Genomic DNA, 19,469 nt, shown 5'->3' with positions numbered 1-19,469 from the left:
TGTATCTTTTTTGTTAATAGCATGGTAAAATACATTAAGATGTTTACATTGAGTCTAAAAGCGCAAACGTCTTTAAACACTATCCGTTTTCACAGCTAGTAAAACAGTACTCGCCATCTTTTTTTTCTTAAGTTTTTTTTTTATTTTGCAGTTTGCTGCATAACTGCTAAGCATTATGGAATTTTCTACTCTACAGGCCATTTCACGCGGTTGATTGATGCTTGTTAAACCAAGACATCAATTTGCAAATCCATCTGGTGCCGGAATTCCTAATGATGGTACTCCACTATAAATGGAACCGTTTAGCTAAAGTAGTAGCATGGTCATTGGTAGATAAAATCTTTAAAAGGCATCAAAAACTATTACTGCTGTTTTAGGCGTTTCCAAGCTTTAAATAGCCCAGCGTAATGCAGTCCAGCCCTTTAAGCCGTTAAAAGAAATGATGTAGTGATAGTAAAACAGGCACGAAAATACAGGAGGTGGTTGGTGGATCCAGGCGTGAAATCGCACCCCCCCCCCCCCCAAAAAAAAACACTGAGGTTCTAATGATGTTTCTATCAGTTTTGTTAATATTTGCACTCTCATTCAAAAAAAAAAACCTCAAACGAGAGTAAAAATCTAAATTCTGGGAGAAAACCATAAATTTAAAACCCATCCTAAACATGGCAGGCCGGTTGCTCCCTCCATAAAAATTGCTAGCCCCTCGCCTTGTCATGCTTTTATTGGACAAAAGAGTTTAATAGATTTTAGTCTCGTTTCATTAACTCGAATACAATTTTTCAGAAAAATTTATTTTGTGTTCCTAGGAAAATGTAATCCCAGTAAAAATGACTTTTTCAAAGTTTTGAGCAAAGCCATTTGTTCTTTCTTCTATTTTGTCAAAGCCGGAAATCTGTTAGTAAATAAATATGTTCTAGTACCGGCTTAGCAGATACTCCAACGTAAATTAAACCGGAACATCGATTACCAACTAAAGAAAAAAAAATAATTTGGTTCCAAGGTCAAATTGAATCAGCCTATTAGTGGGTAGGAATGTTTTCAGTTTTCGTAGGCCGGATGAACAATAGATAGATAGATAGATGTTAACACATAAACGGAAGGAATTTTTCATGGAAATTTTATTTATCGTCATTTTAAGAAAATTAACATGTAGTGTCAATATTGTGTACAAAACCACAACAATCTCATATAAAAAGAAAGAAAGTAACAAAACAATGCACTTCTGTAAATCAAACAAAATTAGGGGAAAAGTAAGGAGCGACCCGGCTCAATAGTAACCAAAACTCTAAAAAATGATATTTTTGATACCAATAGTTACATCAAAAGAATCGCATTTTTGTGCTGATTTTGAATATATACGTTTCATCAAGTTTAATCTTACCCATCAAAAGTTAAGAGCATGTGAAAATTTGCCTCATTTTAGAAAATTGGGGAAAACACCCCCTAAAAGTCCTTGAATCTTAACAAATTCACACCATCAAATTTAGCGTATCAGAGAACCCTACTGTAGAATGTAGGTAATGTGAGAGGATGTTTCCATGGAGGAATAAATCATGAGGGAAGAAAATTTCTATGAAGGGGCCGAAGGATTTTCTAGCATTATTTAAAAATAATGAGAATTTTTTTTTCAGCTGGAGGAAAGGAGCAGCATTAAAACCTAAAACGAACAGAAATTATTACGTATATAAGGGGGTTCTTCCCTCCACAATACCTCACTCTTTACGCTAAAGTATTTTTAGATATTTCAACTATTTATTCTACGGCCTTTGTGATTCAGGGGTCATTCTTAGAGAATTGGGACAAAATTCAAGATTTAGTGTAAAGAGGAAGGTATTGACGAGGGAGCGAACCACCTCATATACGTAATAAAAATACACAAATATAGAAGTTCGTTACGTAAGTTAATTCGTAAGTTACGTATATTTATTACTAATAAAAACCATCGTAAAAAAATAAAAGTTCTAGTTTCTTTTTTAAGTAACCAAAACTGGAGGGCAACTAGGCCTCCTCACCCACACACCCCCCCCTTTTTATCAAAATCATCCGACTAAAACTAGGAGAAAGCCATTTAGCGAAAAAAATTAATATGCAAATTTCTTTTTAATTATTCATGCGCGGTTAGCCATAATCAAAACATGCATTAATTCAAAAACGTTCAGAAATTAAAAAAAAATTAACTGCAAGTAAGGAGCGACATTAAAGAACAGAAATTATTCCGTATATGAAAGGGGTTGTTCTCTCCTCAACGCCTCGCTCTTAACGCTAAAGTTTTTATTTTATTTTATGTAGAGTTGTGACAAAGAGTAAACTTTAGCGTAAAGAGCGGGGCGTTGAGAACGGGACCACCCCTTTCATATACGGAACAATTTCTGTTCGTTTTAAGCTTTAATGTCGCTCCTTACTTGCAGCTAAAAAAAAAATAAATATTCAATAAGTGTATGGATCAGTTATAATATGTATTTGTCAATAGTTAGCAACACGTTTATTAAAATATAGTGTCAAATCACTAATGAACAGCACAGCTTGTTACTCTAAGTGTGCATCAGTGAGTGATCAGTAGTAACAGGTCTTTTCAATTGTCAATTATAATCAGAGTAGAAAGACCCAGCCGTAAGGTTGCATTCTCCGAGGACCTCGTAGAAAGTCATTGCGGGAACTAGTGTGCACATCACTAGATTAAACCTCACTAAAATATATCACAGCCCGTCTTTCATACTAAAAGACATAAACAAGCACCTAATCCCCAAAACTCTTTTTTTCTATAGATGATTAGCACACAATAGTCAAAACCAGAAATGCAAATCCTTTTGACTTGTATTTGTTGTTTGTTTTGTAGGCTTTTGGCCTCTGAATAGCTCGAACGCTTTACTATTATTCACTTTCCGAAAGAAAAAAAAAAACATGCTAGAGCTGTCAAGCATTTGTCAGTCAAATATGGAAAAAGAATATAATTACCAAAGCACTAACGTAAGATACACGAAGGTCAGCACAAATGGCAATTGAAGCACCATGAAACCAAGAGTTAAGTCATCTTTTGATTTTAAGCCAGGGTTCGTTACTACTAACAAATCATACTTGACACTCCTTTAAAACTTTTGTTTGTATTCCCACTGAGACCATTCGCTCTTTTCTTTTTTGTCTAAGAAGATTTTGTTGTCTAAAATTATAAGAACCTTAAAACTGAAGAGGAATTGAAGAAAAGGGCATATCGAATCAATCTTCAGAACCCATGCGAAGTTAATATTCGAAAACTTAAGTTTATGAACTAATTGGATCTTTTTTTTTTTAGTAAATGATATCTACCTTCATCTCCTTCCCTCTCCTCACCTACCTATAGATTGAAGTTATCATGAGTTTACAGTCAATTATTATATTTAAGTACTTTTAAGGGTCCAGTGCTTAGTAGGTATCCCATAGCCACCCCCCTGAGAGTAAACAAGAGCTAAGAGCTCATATGGCACTTGTGACGAGGCGAGAAGAGCTAAGAGCCAAGAGATCATATGGTATGAGCTCTAACAAAATTCTATGAATCAATAGATTGATTTAAAAGGGAAAATAAGAGGCTTAATGCCGGTCAGGATTTAAAATAATAAGAGCTCTGGGTCACGATGTCCTTCTAAATATCAAAATTCATTAAGATCCGATCACCCACTCGTAAGTTATAAATACCTAATTTTTTCTAATTTTTCCTCTCCCTTTAGCCCCCCAGATGGTCGAATCTGGGAAAACGACTTTATCAAGTCAAATTGTGCAGCTCCCTGACACGCCTATCAATTTTCATCGTCCTAGCACGTCCAGAAGCACCAAACTCGCCAAATCACTGAACCCCTCCCCCAACTCCCCCAAAGAGAGCGAATCCAGTACGATTCTGTCAATCACGTATCAAGGACATTTGTTTATTCTATCCACCAAGCTTCATCCCGATTCCTACACTCTAAGTGTTTTTCCAAGATTTCCCCCTCCAACTCCCCCCAATGTCAAACGATCTGGTCGGGATTTGAAATAAGAGCTCTGAGACATGAATTCTTTCTAAAAATAAAATTTCATTAAGATCCGATCATCTATTCGTAAGATAAAAATACCCCAATTTTCACGTTTTCCAAGAATTCCGGTTTCCCCCTCCGACTCCCCCCAACGTCACAGGATCTGGTCGGAATTTAAAATAAGAACTTTAAAGCACAAGATCCTTCTAAATATCAAATTTCATTAAGATCTGGTCACCCTTTCGTAAGTGACGAATACCTCAATTTTCAAAATTACCCCCCCCCCTCCAGGTTTTTATTCTTCCCATCCAGTTTCATCCTGATCTCACCGCTTTAAATATTTTCTAAGATTTCCGGTCCCCCCCCCCCAACTGCCCCCCCCCCAATTACGCTTGATCCGGTTGAGATTTAAAATAAGAGATCTGAGTTACGAGGTCCTTCTAAATATGAAGTTTCATGAAGATCCGATCACTCCTTCGTAAGTTAAAAATACGTCATTTTTTCTTATTTTTCAGAATTAACCCCCCCCCCCCCAATAAATCGGATCCGTTCCAATTATGTAAATCACGTATGCAAGACTTCTGCTTATTTTCCCCACCAAGTTTCATCCCGATCCCTCCAATCTAAGCGTTTTCCATGATTTTAGGTTCCCCCACCCCAAACTTCCCCCAACGTCACCAGATCCAGTCAGGAATTAAAATAAGAGCTTTGAGACACGATATCCTTCTAAATATCAAATTTCATTGAGATCCGATAACCGTTCGTAAGTTAAAAATACCTCATTTTTTCTAATTTTTCAGAATTAACCCCTCACCCAACTACCCCAAAGAGAGCGGATCCGTTCCGGTTATGTCAATCATGTATCTAGGACTCGTGATTATTTTTTCCACCAAGTTTCATCCCGATCCCTCCACTCTAAGTGTTTTTCAAGTTTTAGGTTTCCCCCTCCCAACACCCCCCCCCCCCAATGTCACCAGATCTGGTCGGGTTTAAAATAAGAGCTCTGAGCCACGATATCCTTCTAAATATCAAATTTCATTGAGATCCGATCACCTGTTCGTAAGTTAAAAATACCTCATTTTTTCTAATTTTTCAGGAATAACCCCCCCCCCCCCAACTATACCAAAGAGAGCAGATCCGTTCCGTTTATTTCAATCATTTATCTATCACTTGTGTTTATTTTTCCCACCATGTTTCATCCCGATCCCTCCACTCTAAGTGTTTTCCAAGTTTTAGGTTTCCCCCTCCCAACTCCCCCCCCCAATGTCACCAGATCCGGTCGGGATTTAAAATAAGAGCTCTAAGACACGATATCCTTCTAAACATCAAATTTCATTGAAATCCGATCACCCGCTCGTAAGTTAAAAATACCTAATTTTTTCTAATTTTTCAGAATTACCCCCCCCCCACTACCCCAAAGAGAGCGGATCCGTTCCGATTATGTCAATCATGTATTTGGGACTTGTGCTTATTTTTCCCATCAAGTTTCATCCCGATCCCTCCACTCTAAGTGTTTTCCAAAATTGTAGGTTTCCCCCTCCAACTCCCCCCAATGTCATCAAATCCGGTCAGGATTTAAAATAAGAGCTCTGAGACACAATATCATTCCAAACATCAAATTTCATTAAGATCCCATCACCCATTCATAAGTTAAAAATACTTCATTTTTTCTATTTTCTCCGAATTAACAGGCCCCCCCACTCCCCCCCAGATGGTCAAATTGGGAAAATGACTATTTCTAATTTAAGTTGGTCCCGTCCCTGATACGCCTGCCAAATTTCATCGTCCTAGCTTACCTGGAAGTGCCTAAAGTAGCAAAACCGGGACCGACAGACAGACAGACCGACAGAAATGGCGATTGCTATATGTCACTTGGTTAATACCAAGTGCCATAAAAACCGCCTAATAGAGAGAATACAATAACTCAAAGTAGGGAACACACTGGTTGCGATATTATTCTACCATAAATCACACCAATAGACAGGTCGAGGCATTACTCACTTCCGCCATGCGCGTTACAGTTCTAACACGCGTGAAAAATTTAGCCACGCTTGGCACACATTCGCCATCACATGTCACTTGGCGTACGTGATTTCTGAAAGTCGGGGGCCATGACCCCTTGATTTCAGTTTGAGTTCCCTTCTTGTAAGCCCCATCAGTTTTGTTTTTCTTTATTTTTCAAAGTTAAAAATATAAAAAGAAAAAATGTATAATAGCCTATAACTTGTTTTCAGTAAAGCGCAAAAGACGCAAAAGGCTTTAGAACTTTTACGGTTAAGAGAGGGAGCAATACCCAAACTCTTGCTTATAGCAATTTTTGTTCGTTTTAAGTCTGATTTGAATGTTCAATTCAATTTTCACTCGTTATAAGGTTTATTTATATTTGTCACTATGTTTTGCTCGTATTTTCTTCGTCAAAACGAAAATAGGTAATTTCTCCGTTTTAGGAGGAAACAAGTCTGCCTGCTTAAAGACAGGACAAATTTCATCAGTCAATTCTCTTGGTCTAAACTCTAAACAATGAAATGCTCATCGTTGTGACTGTTAGGCAAAGAAAAAGAATAAAATAGAAATGTTTCAAAGGTCTTTGAATTGTCCACTTTTGAAAAGTCACAACTCTAGGTACAAAATTGGTCTCCTTTTGTTTTCTGTTCTATTTATCTAGTTCAAGTTACGGAGCAGGTCAATATGGAGTCTTGAAGCAAAGATTATTTGAGTCGAAAATTTTTTATGTTTATCCAACTGAGTCTTTCTTAGAAATTAGAAATATCTAAAATCTAATTTAAATGGCGAGTATAGGCTACTAATTTCGGGAAATGTATGTCTCTAAAGAAAAAATAAATAAATAAAATTCCGTGTTTCAGGAGGGTTTAATCATCGTGTAGCTACCACGGAATTCGCCTTACAAAGACATATGGCCTAGAATCAAACCAAATAACAGTGGATAAAATGCAACCAATTGCAAGCTTATGCGCCCTCTATTTTTTTTAATCTTAAGTTTAAGGCTCCTTACTTTTCTGTGAATTTTTTTTTCTGAAAGTATTTTTAATTAATTCCATAAAAAGGGAAAATTAGCTATTAAAGAAAAATAAAGCCAAAAGATACGGATTAGCAAGAATTCCAATATTTACCCTGAAACTATTGCTACGACTCTAGCAACAGCACGCGGGTCATACATAATAGGAATACTTTACAAAGCAAAGTTATTTTCTAAGGTTCAGCTTTACAGATGGAATCATGACGGTCCAAGAAACTTCCCTTTGAAGCCCTAATGGTAAATGTGTGTCTTTTTTTTTTTAATGAAAGAAGAAAATTACCTCAACAGGGTCCTCGTGGTAATTTACGTCATTATACCCGTATGAAGTACGGTGCCAATAGTGATCATTTGGTTCCATTTTCTTGGCATTCAAAGATTCCTATAATTTTAAAAGGCAGTTTTAACAGTTATTAAGTGCAGTTTCACTTTCCTAAACTATTATCCAAGTTCTTACTGAATAAAAATATACCAGAGAAGGCACGCCCTTTTCTTGATAAACAAAAGAGAAATAATTCTTTCCAAGCTAATTTAACAAAAAGCAGTCATCCGTTTTAAATTTTGCACACGCTAGACCAGCTAGTTACACTAAATAACCAGAAATTTATGAATTCATCCTTGTTTTGGCATTGTGGTCATTGTTTGGAATAAATAGTCTGGAATTCAGAATTCTTTTGACGGAAAGAAAACAAACTTTACGATTGGAGTGATTTTGAAGCGAAACAGTTTAAAAAATTGTTAAGAAATGGCAGTCAAATCCACACAGAGAATAATTTAAAGGAGGGGGAGGTAAACACAAAATATTCCTCTGTTAAATTTTTTGAGTCAGTCATTACTTGTTGCAACTTTTGCAAAGCAATGATAATTTTTTCACTGCTATTACTGACAAAATTTTTCCAGAATGAAACATTTGTTTTTTTTAAGAAAGGCACAAATCATAACGTATAATTATCGCCATTTTCTTCAGTAAATAGGTTGCAGCAATTCAAAAATGTTGCTCTGGTTGTTTGTTCTGGCAATTTCAAGTTATTCTGCGGTTAATAATTACCAGTTTTCTCAACATTGACACAGAAAAGTAAGTTTTCCCAACACTTGCCCTTTCTTAAAGATTTTTTTCGCAAATGAGAAAAAGGAGACAAGTTATGACAAAATTGGACACGTTTATGGCTGTAATTATGTACGTTACCTAAATCAACTTTTTTTTTTCTCACTCTTTTTTACTAAACGACACAGGTGGCCCACTCGACGGAATAAGTGAAATCTCAGAGAACAAACAGCAAATCGTCATGGACTGTAAGTGAATGACATTAACATAAAGCGAAAAGTAAACAGAGTGCATCACAAAAAAAAATATCAAATATTGACCCTAATACTTAAAATTTAATGTATGCACAGTATTACACTTCCTTTTTGATTTTCCCCTTTTTCCGCCTTACTATACCAATAACTTCAAGTCATTAAGGCTCCAAAAGCCAGTAGGATGTTCTGTTGAGCCTTATCTCTCATTAGCGGAGGGACCTCGGCTGTTCGCTGTCAGAACCCAGTATCTCCAATTTCCTTGTTTTTCGACACAACCGCAAAATAGTGATTTTTCGCTTTGGGAACGGGAGAATCAGATGAAGATAGAGTTTTGTCAATAGATTTTCCGAAATTAATTTTTTTTCTCGTCCAGGCCATTCCCTTTTCTGCTGGACGTAGAAACTAGATTTTCTAATTCTATCTTTTTAAGGTTTTGGCTGTAGAAGACCGGTGCAATCTACTTAACTCCTTTTGAAACTAGGTTCTACATCAGAAAGCATAACAGATAGAATTATTCTGGCTGCAATATCGGAGGAATAGACCCACTCTATCAAGGCTCGAGGAGATCAATTCTTAATTCAAGATCCAATTTTTTCGTAGGTATAATGTTTTGGCAGAGTGGGTAAACCTGCGAAAGACGTAAAATTTGAAGGTGATAATTTTTGTTATGAGTTATTCGACAAGGAAGCAGACATGAGGGAGGGATTTTAAATTCAAAAAGTAGTATTTAGATTGATATCAAAATTTTTAGATATATTTGTATTTTAAAATGTTGCATTATCAAAAAAGGAAAAGAAGATTTTAAAAAGTGTTAATTAGGGTACTTGTTAATTATTCAGAACACACTCAATTTCTTGATCTGAATGTAAGATCTGAGAAAACTTGTTTCACAGCCACAAAAACAAGTGACGAGTGACAGATTGCATTGAACCTATATAATTTGGCCTATATATTTGCAAATTAGGGGGGGGGGTGAAATAAAGCGAGTCTGCATAAAAATATGTTAACTGCAATTATTCTGCATAATTTGAAGTAAGAATTATTTCCTAACTTCACGCTGTTCAAGCGCTTTACCCCCCGCCCTTCATAACTGCTAAAAATCGGAAATCAAAATTTACAAAAAAAATCATTGAGCGTGAGTAAGTTTAGCTATGATGGTGTTCTATTTAATACAAAAACTTGTATTAAATCATATAATCTTTAAATGCAATCATTATAAGGCACACAGGTCGTAATTAATTCAATAAAGCAGCTAAGGCATCTACTCATTGAATCGCTTATTCATTAGCCTTATGAAATTAAACAAACAAAAAAGAGTTCTTACAATTTAGAAAAAAAATGAAAAGTTGATAAACGTTTTAGCTATAAAAAAAAATCTACATTCTAAAGCCGTAGTCCAAAGATATTGATTTTCAATATTTTCAACGTCACCAGTCACACGGTTCGCCAATTTATTGAGCTTGCAAAAATTGATTTGTAATGTGCAATTACCTAAATATATTTAGTGCTTTATACTAATGTGGAATCAGTTTCAAATTTTTTTTGCAATGATGTTATGGTGCTTTTAGTTTTATGCTTCTTATTTTAATATAAATTATAACTGTGGACAGATGTGTAGCGAAGTTTTATTTAGCACATTATTATACCGTGAAGTGGCTTGAACTCACATCCTCCCAATCAGAAAGATAATCTCATCTCTGTGTATTGTTAGTCAAAATCTTAAATAATATTACTGGATTGTGGATACCCAGCCTTAATAGGGATGATGGTATGAGTAAAATTGTTGTACAGGGTAAAATATAAATCGCTGCCAATCTAAAATAGGTATTATTACACGTGTATTGATGTACTCGAAGGGGTTATGTTACGTAAGCATGATAAATATGTATGTATATTCGTCGGGAGCATTCAGCGTGAATTTTAATAGTGATTCAAAGGATAAGCTTCAAGCTGGTTATGGGAAAATTGTTGCAAGTGGTGATCTAACAAATACACACAGCCTCACAAAACTATATTCTAGTTTCCGATATCATGCCATTTTATCTGCTTCTGGGGATATGGGTCATCCTTTGATTATTTTTTTTTTTTTGTCGCTTGATGTGTGAAATAGGCGCCTTTTGGGACGTTATGGTGCAACTGCACTTTTTGTTATATTGATGTGTGAAAATGGCACCTTTTGAGAGGCCATGGTGCAATTGCAGTTTTTATTATATTGATGTGTAAAATAGGCACCTTTTGGGACGTTATGGTGCAACTGCACTTTTTATTATACTGATGTGTGAAATAGGCGTCTTTTGGGACGCTAAGGTGCAACTGTATAATTTATTATATTGATGTGTGAAATAAGCGCGCCTTTTGGGACGCTATGGTGAAACTGCACTTTTTATTATGTTGATGTGTAAAAAGGGCGCCTTTTGGGGACTATCGTGCAACTGCACTTTTTATTATATTGGTGTGTGAAATAGGCGCCTTTTGGGACGTTATGGTGCAATTGCACTTTTTATTATACTGATGTATGAAATATGCGTCTTTCGGAGCGCTAAGGCGCAACTGCACTTTTTATGGCACTTGGTATTAACCAAGTGACATATAGCAATCGCAAATTCTGTCGGTCCCGGTTTTGCTACTTTAGGCACTTCCAGGTAAGCTAGGACGATGAAATTTGGCAGACGTATCAGGGACCGGACCAGATTAAATTAGAAATAGTCATTTTCCCGATTTGACCATCTGGGGGGGGGAGTGGGGAGCCCGTTAATTCGAAAAAAATAGAAAAATTGAAGTATTTTTAATTTACGAACGGTTGATCAGATCTTAATGAAATTTGACGTTTGGAAGGATATCGTGTCTCAGAGCTGTTATTTGAAATTCCGACCGGATATGGTGACATTGGGGGGGGGGGGTCGGGAGGGGGAAACCTAAAATCTTGGAAAACACTTAGAGCGGAGGGATCAGGATGAAACTTAGTGGAAAAAACAAGCACAAGTCCTAGATACATGATTGACATAATTGGAACGGATCCGCTCTCTTTGGGGTAATTGGGAGGGGGGATTAATTCTGAAAAATTAGAAAAAAATAAGGTATTTTTAACTTACGAACGGGTGATCAGATCTCAATAAAATTTGATATTTATAGAAGGATATCGTGTCTCAGAGCTCTTATTCTAAATCCCAACTGGATCTGGTGACATTGGGGGGGGGGGGAGTTGAGAGGAGGAAACCTAAAACTTGGAAAACACTTATAGTGGAGGGATCGGGATGAAATTTGGTGGGAAAAATAAACACAAGTCCTAGATACATGATTGACATAATCGGAACGGATCCGCTCTCTTTGGGGTAGTTGGGGGGGGGGGTGTTAATTCTGGAAAATTAGAAAAAATGAGGTATTTTTAACTTACGAACGGGTGATCGGATCTCAATGAAATTTGATATTTAGAAGGATATCGTGTCTCAGAGCTCTTATTTTAAATCCCGACCGGATCTGGTGACATAGGATGGGGAGTTGGGAGGGGGAAACCTAAAACTTGGAAAACACTTAGAGCGGAGGGATCGGGATGAAACTTGGTGGGAAAAATAAGCACAAGTCCTAGATACATGATTGACATAACCGGAACGGATCCACTCTCTTTGGGGTTATTTTTAACTTACGAACGGGTGATCGGATCTCAATGAAATTTGATATTTAGAAGGATATCGTGTCTCAAAGCTCTTATTTTAAATCCCGACCGGATCGGGTGATACTGGGGGGAGTTTGGGGTGGGGGAACCTAAAATCACGGGAAACGCTTAAATTGGAGGGATCGGGATGAAACTTGGTGTGATTTATATAATTGGAACGACTCTGCTCTATTAGGTGGGGGGGGGGGTAATTCTGAAAAATTAGAAAAATGACGTAATTTTAACTTACGAAGGAGTCATTGGATCTTCATGAAACTTCATACTTAGAAGGACCTCGTATCTGAGATCTCTTATTTTAAATCTCAACCGGATCCAGCGTAATTGGGGGGGGGTCAGTTGGGGGGGGGGAACGGATATCTTAGAAAATACTTAAAGCGGTGAGATCAGGGTGAAACTGGATGGGAAGGATAAAAACATGTCTAAGATACGTGACTGACATAACCGGACTGGATCTGCTGTCTTTGGTGGAGTTGGAGGGGGGGGGGGAATTTTGAAAATTGAGGTATTTGTAACTTACGGAAGGGAGACCAGATCTTAATGAAATTTGATATTTAGAAGGATCTTATGCTTTAAAGCTCTAATTTTAAATTCCAACCAGATCTTGTGACATTGGGGGGAGTTGGAGGGGGAAACCAGAATTCTCGAAAACGTGAAAATTGGGGTATTTTTATCTTACGAATAGGTGATCGGATCTTAATGAAATTTGATATTTAGAAGGAATTCATGTCTAAGAGCTCTTATTTCAAATCCCGACCAGATCTTTTCACATTGAGGGGAGTTGGAGGGGGAAATCTTGGAAAACACTTGGAGTGGAGGAATCGGGATGAATCTTGGTGGATAGAATAAGCAAATGTCCTTGATACGTGATTGACTAAACCGTACTGGATTCGCTCTTTTTGGGGGAGTTGGGGGGAGGGGTTCAGTGATTTTGCGAGTTTGGTGCTTCTGGACGTGCTAGGACGATGAAAATTGGTAGGCGTGTCGTTTTCCCAGATTCGACCATCTGGGGGGCTAAAGGGAGAGGAAAAATTAGGTATTTATAACTTACGAGTGGGTGATCGGATCTTAATGAATTTTGATATTTAGAAGGACATCGTGACTCAGAGCCCTTATTTTAAATCCTGACCGGCATTTAGCCTCTTATTTTCCTTTTAAGTGAATCTGTTGATTCATAGAATTTTGTTACAGCTCATACCATATGATCTCTTGGCTCTTAGCTCTTCTTGCCACGTCAAAAGTGCCATATGAGCTCTTAGCTCTTGTTTTTATACTGATGTGCGATATAGCCGCCTTTTGGGACGTTACGATGCAGCTACACTTTTTATTATATTGATGTGTGAAATAGGCGCCTTTTGAGACGTTATGGTGCAACTGCAATTTTTATTATACTGATGTATGAAATATGCGTCTTTTGGGACGCTAAGGCGCAACTGCACTTTTTATTATACTGATGTGATATGTAGCCGACTTTTGGGACGTTATGATGCCGCTACACTTTTTATTATATTGATGTGTGAAATAGACGCCTTTTGGGACGTTATGGTGCAACTGCACTTTTTATTATACTTATGTATGAAATTTGCGTCTTTTGGAACGCTAAAACGCAACTACACTTTTTATTATACTGATGTGAGATATAGCCGCCTTTTGGGACGTTATGATGCAGCTGCACTTTTTATTATATTGATGTGTGAAATAGGCGCCTTTTGGGACGCTATGGTGCAACTGCACTTTTTATTATAGATGTGTAAAAAGGGCGCCTTTTGGGCACTATGATGACACTGAATTTTTTTATACTGATGTGAGAAATAGGCGCCTTTTGGGACGTTATAGTGCAACTGCACTTTTTATTATACAGACATATGAAATAGACGTCTTTTGGGACGCTAAGGTGTTGGTCCACTATCAACGATAAGATCAACGTTGATTTTTGAATTAAAATGGGATAGTTGTGGGCACAAAGTCATGGCTAATTGTATAAAAAGCCAAGACAGGTAGTCCAATTGAGTGAGAAGAAAAACCTGGCATTAATTCCCCCCTTATTAGGATTGTATAAAAAGGAGGTTAGTTCACTTGTTAAAAGGTATGTCTATCTATTATCCGTCAATGCTTCATTGCTAGGGCAGTAGAACCAAGGTAAATAGTCATCGAGCTAATATAGTGATAGAAGAGTCTTCACAGTGAGAATGATGGTGAGCCCGCATTGATCCCCCGAAGTTGAAAAATTGCCTCCTTTGAGTTTGTTTCAAAAAGTGAACCTTCATTGTTCAAGTAGTTTACAACTGCATGGACACTTACAGGGACGGGGGAGACTAAGGGCTGCATCCCTCAAAATGCCAAATTCTCCCGAATTCCCGTTGAACTGATTTAAAAAGAATATTATTATCCCCCCCCTCCGAAAAACTTCGGCGTACGTGTCTGATATAATAACTTTGATTTTTGTAATAAGACAAAGCCACAGAAGAAAAAATATTCGGGGCCACTCCAATAGTGACCCCGAATAAATAAAAGAAAAGGCAATTCGACCTCAGGTTTGCAGAAAATATTAGCCACAACAAGCTGGGGAAGCCCACAAAAGCGCACTCTTTCACCATGACTAGTACAATAGTAAAATATTTTTTTTTCTTCTGAAAACCCAATCTCACAAAATTCTATACTTTCAGTAACGACCAAGTTAAACATGGTAACATCGACGAAAAGATAATTACCTTAAGACTTTTTACCTAAAGCTAAAGAATGATTCACATCAAACCTTAAGGCTAAATCATCTCTCGTAATTCAATTTTATTTTAATGAAGCAACGCTTCATTAGAAAAACAATAGAGATGAATATTCATATGCCCAAGGGCAAATTCATCTATTGTTTTTGTTATCTAAGTAAAAAAAAGAAATTGAACACACATTGGCAAGAAGGCAACGAACTCAATACTTTTCAGTTCACTCATTAAGTTCTAACTAAAGAATTTAGTTGTAAGTCATGTGATCATTAGGATAGTTCAAAGCAATAGTGAATCGAATTTAAATGACTTCATTTTTGTGCATTGCTCTCAGATTTAACTGAAAATATATTATACTTTCCAACCATAGCAATTTGATCATAAAATTGTTGAACAATTCTTACACAATTACAATCGGAAACTAGACCTCCGTTGCCTGTGCAACGGGAAGTGTTGCAGCAACTGTGCCCTGTTCCTTAGGGCACAGTTGCGGAGCAACACGTGCAACTGTGGCCAATTCGAAGTATTATGTTTCGAGACGCATATTTCGGGAATTATTTCCGGGAAATCTGAAAGAGATACGGAAATAACGTCTTATAGTTTTCTGCTTAACTTTTGATGGTCTAAGCTAGGAAAATATAAAACAAACCAAATTCACCAAAAAATTTAAATTGCCCCGAGGGCATGACAAAACCCAAATAGAAAAACCCAAAGAAGGAATTTTATTTCGGAGAAACTATTGTAAGCTCCAGTTGTTAGGAGATCGAGACCTGTCGAATCGCGTTGGAAAAAAAATTCTAGCTGGTCCAGAACAGAAGTTACCTCTAGAACGTCGAAACTTCGGAAATTATTTCTTAGAGAACGAAGCAACTTGGTATATAGAACACTTCACTTCTTCTTGCATACTTTTCATAGCACTACTCGATAAAAATATAAGAAACATCAAAATCGAAAATTTGAGAAAATTCCAAAAAAAATCGGAACGAGATGGACTTTTCCGGAATTATTTCCGGGAAATCTGTAAGAGCTACGGAATTTTGTGCTCCGGTTCTCGAAGAGACAAATGAAAGTTCTACATGAGTTCAGCATAACTGTATTTCTAACAAGTTTATTTCCGAAGCTAGGGTCGTCTTAACTTGACGCCAAACATCGAACGCAGAGTTTCTAAGAAAAAAAACGGTTTATTTTTTTTTATGGAAAACTGTTAGAAATTTTAGGAACTTCTCTGGAAGTTTTTTACTCTGTTTCACGTTTCCCTTCCCTCTGAAAACTCTCAAATTTTTAACTCTTACCACTTCGGAGCTACAGGTCGCTGATCGCGGTGAAAAAAAAAAAAAAAAAAAACTACGAAAGCAGTAGTGTTGCTCCGCAACACAATAAGGGATTCATTTTGGCTATATTGGCTCTAGAAGCTTTATTTCAAACAGTTTTTCCTCTTGATTCCATTTAATAATGAACTTCTGCACGTTATGAGTGTTGAATGACAAAATCACCAAAATAAAATAAAAACATTATAATAAAGAAACAAGAAGATAATTAGCAAGTTTGACGTCTTGACCAATCGGAAAGTAAATTATTACTATAAAAAATTTGATTTGTTCCCATGGACAAGAGAACATGCGATATTTGCATTACTTGTAGGGCGAGGGGTGGGAGCTCCAGTTACCAAGTAACCTATAAGATCTTAATATTAAATAGGTAAATCCCAAGCACATCTCCTTAAAAAGAAGAATCCAAACCCCAAATAAAACATTTTCCTGGAATATCTCAGGTCCTGTGGCTAGACTCTTTACAAATACTACTACTACTACTAATAACTCACTGCAGCACCAAGCCGCCTGAGGCCAACACAGCTATGCACACTCCTCCTCCAACCTAATCTATTCAAGGCCTCCCGCTTTACATCCTCTCGGGAAGTTCCCATTTCCTTTACAGGTCTCAACTCTTTACAAATAATAATAATTATTATTACTTCGGGACGCTGAATCCAAGTATGAAATAAGTTTTTCTGTACTGGGTATAGTCGTGAAATATAGCACAATCACCCACAATAAAATTAACTGTTAAATTATGATTTACGTAGTTCCTGTAATTTTATAATGAAAAAAGAAAGTACCAATGCAACAGCAAAAACACAGAAATAAACATACACCATAAGAAAAAAATTACCATATAAACAAAAAAGAAAGACAGAAGGAGAAAGGAAGACTGTTTTCCTACTTTAGTAATTAATATAGATCAGGTCAGGTCAGTAATAGTCAGGGAACCACATGAGAAAAATGTCGATAATTAAGTTTTTGGGTGATCAGCAAGCAGCAGAAGGTTTGAGAATCCAATCTGTTGTAATCAATCATGCTGAATATGAATATCAACGTTATATAGTCGACAAACGGGTATTACATCCCCATTTCTTCAAATTCCCTAAAATCCAATCCCAACTGACAAGAATTCCCTTAAATTAATAATAAATTCCAAACTGCTCCTAGACTGTTTAATTATTAGTCAAATTAAAGGAAATTATTAAAGTTTAATATTTTTAAAACTGCTTTATATCTTGGTGTTCAATTGTAATCTTTAAAAATCGACTAAATATATACCATAATTTATAACATTTTGGAAAATTTTTTGATCCATCTTGAAAATTTCCTTTTATAAGGTGTATTTTTTATTAATTGATTAGGTAGGAAATTAATTATTTTACAAAATGAGTGACCTAGTAACTATGCAACCCTCTTCGTTTTTCAACTATTAGTGAAGACACGGAGTAACCCAATTTTTGCTCGGATAACCATAAGCAATTATCCAGCAGGAATATGCCTGTCTATGTGGATCTCTGTGATTTACCTGAATTGAACAAGAGCTAAGAGCTCATATGACACTTGTGACGAGGTGGGAAGAGTCAAGAGTCAAGAGCCAAGAGCTCATATGGTATGAGCTCTAGCCAAATTCTAAGAATCAATAGATTGCTTTAAAAGGAAAATCAAAGGCTTAATGCCGGTCGAGATTTAAAATAAGAGCTCTGAGTCACGAGGTCCTTCTAAATATCAAAATTCATTAAGATCCGATCCCACACTCGTAAGTTAAAAATACCTCAATTTTTCAAATTTTTCCTCTCCCTTCAGCCCCCCAGATGGTCGAATCGGGGAAAACGACTTTATCAAGTCACCTTGTACAGCTCCCTCACACGCCTACCAATTTTCATCGTCCTAACACGTCCAGAAGCACCAAACTCGCCAAAGCACTGAACCCCACCATCTAACTCCCCTAAAGAGAGCGGATCCAGTCCGGTTAGGTCAATCACGTATCTACGACATTTATAAGCGTTTCCAAAGATTTCCAGTTTCCCCCTCCAACTCCCCCCAATGTCAACAGATCTGGTCGGGATTTGAAATAAGACCTCTGAGACATGAGTTCCTTCTAAATATCAAATTTCATTAAGATCCGGTCACCCGTTCTTAAGTTTAAAATGCCTAAATTTTTCAAATTTTTCCAAATTAACAACCCCCAGCTCCCCCAAACAGAACGGATCCATACCACTTATGTCAATCTCGTATCTATAACTTGTGCTTATTTTTCCAATCAAATTTCATTCCGATCTCTCCAGTCTAAGCGTTTTCGAAGATTTCCGGTTTCCAAGATTTCTGTTTCTCCCCTCCATCCCTCTATGTCCCCGGATCTAATTCAAATTGAAAATGGAGCATCTGAGACATACGATTTTCACGTTTTCCAAGAATTGCGGTTTCCCCCTCCAACTCCCCTCAATGTGCCCAGATCTAGTCGGGATTTAAAATGAGAGTTCTAAAGCACAATATCCTTCTAGATATCAAATTTCATTTAGATCTGATCACCCGTTCGTAAGTTACAAACACCTCATTTTTTCTGATTTTTCTAAGAATTAACCCTCCCCCCCAAACTCCCCCAAAGAGAGCAGATCCGTTTCATTTGTGTCAATCCCGTATCTAGGACTTGTGCCTATTTTTCCCACCAAGTTTCATCCCGATCCCTCCACTCTAAGCATTTTCCAAGATTTTAGGTTCCCCCCCCCCAACTTCCCCTTCACCGGATCCGGTCAGGATTTAAAATAAGAGCTCTGAGACATGATATCCTTCCAAACATAAAATTTCATTAAGATCCGATCACTCCTTCGTAAGCTAAAAATACCTCATTTTTCTAATTTTTCAGAATTAGCCCCCCCAACTCCCCCAAAGAGAGCGGATCCATTCCGGTTATGTCAATCACGTGTCTAGGACTTGTGCTTATTTTTCCCACCAAGTATCATCCCGATCCCTCCACTCTAAGTGTTTTCCAAGATTTTAGGTCCTCCCCCCTCGATTCCCCCCAATATCAACGGATCCAGTAGGGATTTAAAATAAGAGCTCTGAGACACGATATCCTTCCAAACTTCAAATTTCATTAAGATCCGATCACTCCTTCGTTAAAAATAGTTCACTTCATTTTTTCTAATTTTTCAGAATTGAACTCCCCCCCAGCTCCCCGAAACAGAGCAGATCCGTTCCGATTATGTCAATTACGTATCTAGGACTTCTGCTTGTTTTCCCCACCAAGTTTCATCCCGATCCCTCCACTCCAAGCTAGAGTTTTCTAAGATTTTAGGTCCCCCCTTCCCTCCAACTCCTCCCAATGTCACCGGATCTGGTCGGGATTTAAAATAAGAGCTCTGAGACACGATATCCTTCCAAAAATCAAATTTCATTAAGATCCCATCACCCGTTCGTAAGTTAAAAATACTTCATTTTTTCTAT

General features: G+C 37.1%; 1 protein-coding gene across 3 annotated transcripts in view; it reads right to left on the bottom strand.

Annotated features, from left to right (window-relative positions):
- Window positions 1–19,469, bottom strand: part of LOC136027090 (serine/arginine repetitive matrix protein 2-like) — a 143,065-nt gene that overhangs the window by 92,519 nt on the left and 31,077 nt on the right. For 2 of the 3 annotated variants that reach the window (XM_065704035.1, XM_065704033.1), the window contains exon 3: window positions 7,301–7,399. The exons of the other annotated variant lie outside the window; for it this stretch is intronic. In XM_065704035.1, coding sequence (XP_065560107.1) covers window positions 7,301–7,378 — 78 coding nt within the window. In that variant the 5' untranslated portion in view covers window positions 7,379–7,399. The remainder of the gene's footprint in view (window positions 1–7,300; window positions 7,400–19,469) is intronic. 3 annotated transcript variants of the gene reach the window in all.

Source organism: Artemia franciscana, chromosome 5, assembly GCF_032884065.1.
Source record: "Artemia franciscana chromosome 5, ASM3288406v1, whole genome shotgun sequence".
Classification (NCBI taxonomy): domain Eukaryota; kingdom Metazoa; phylum Arthropoda; class Branchiopoda; order Anostraca; family Artemiidae; genus Artemia; species Artemia franciscana.
This window is presented reverse-complemented; position numbering and strand designations above follow the sequence as displayed.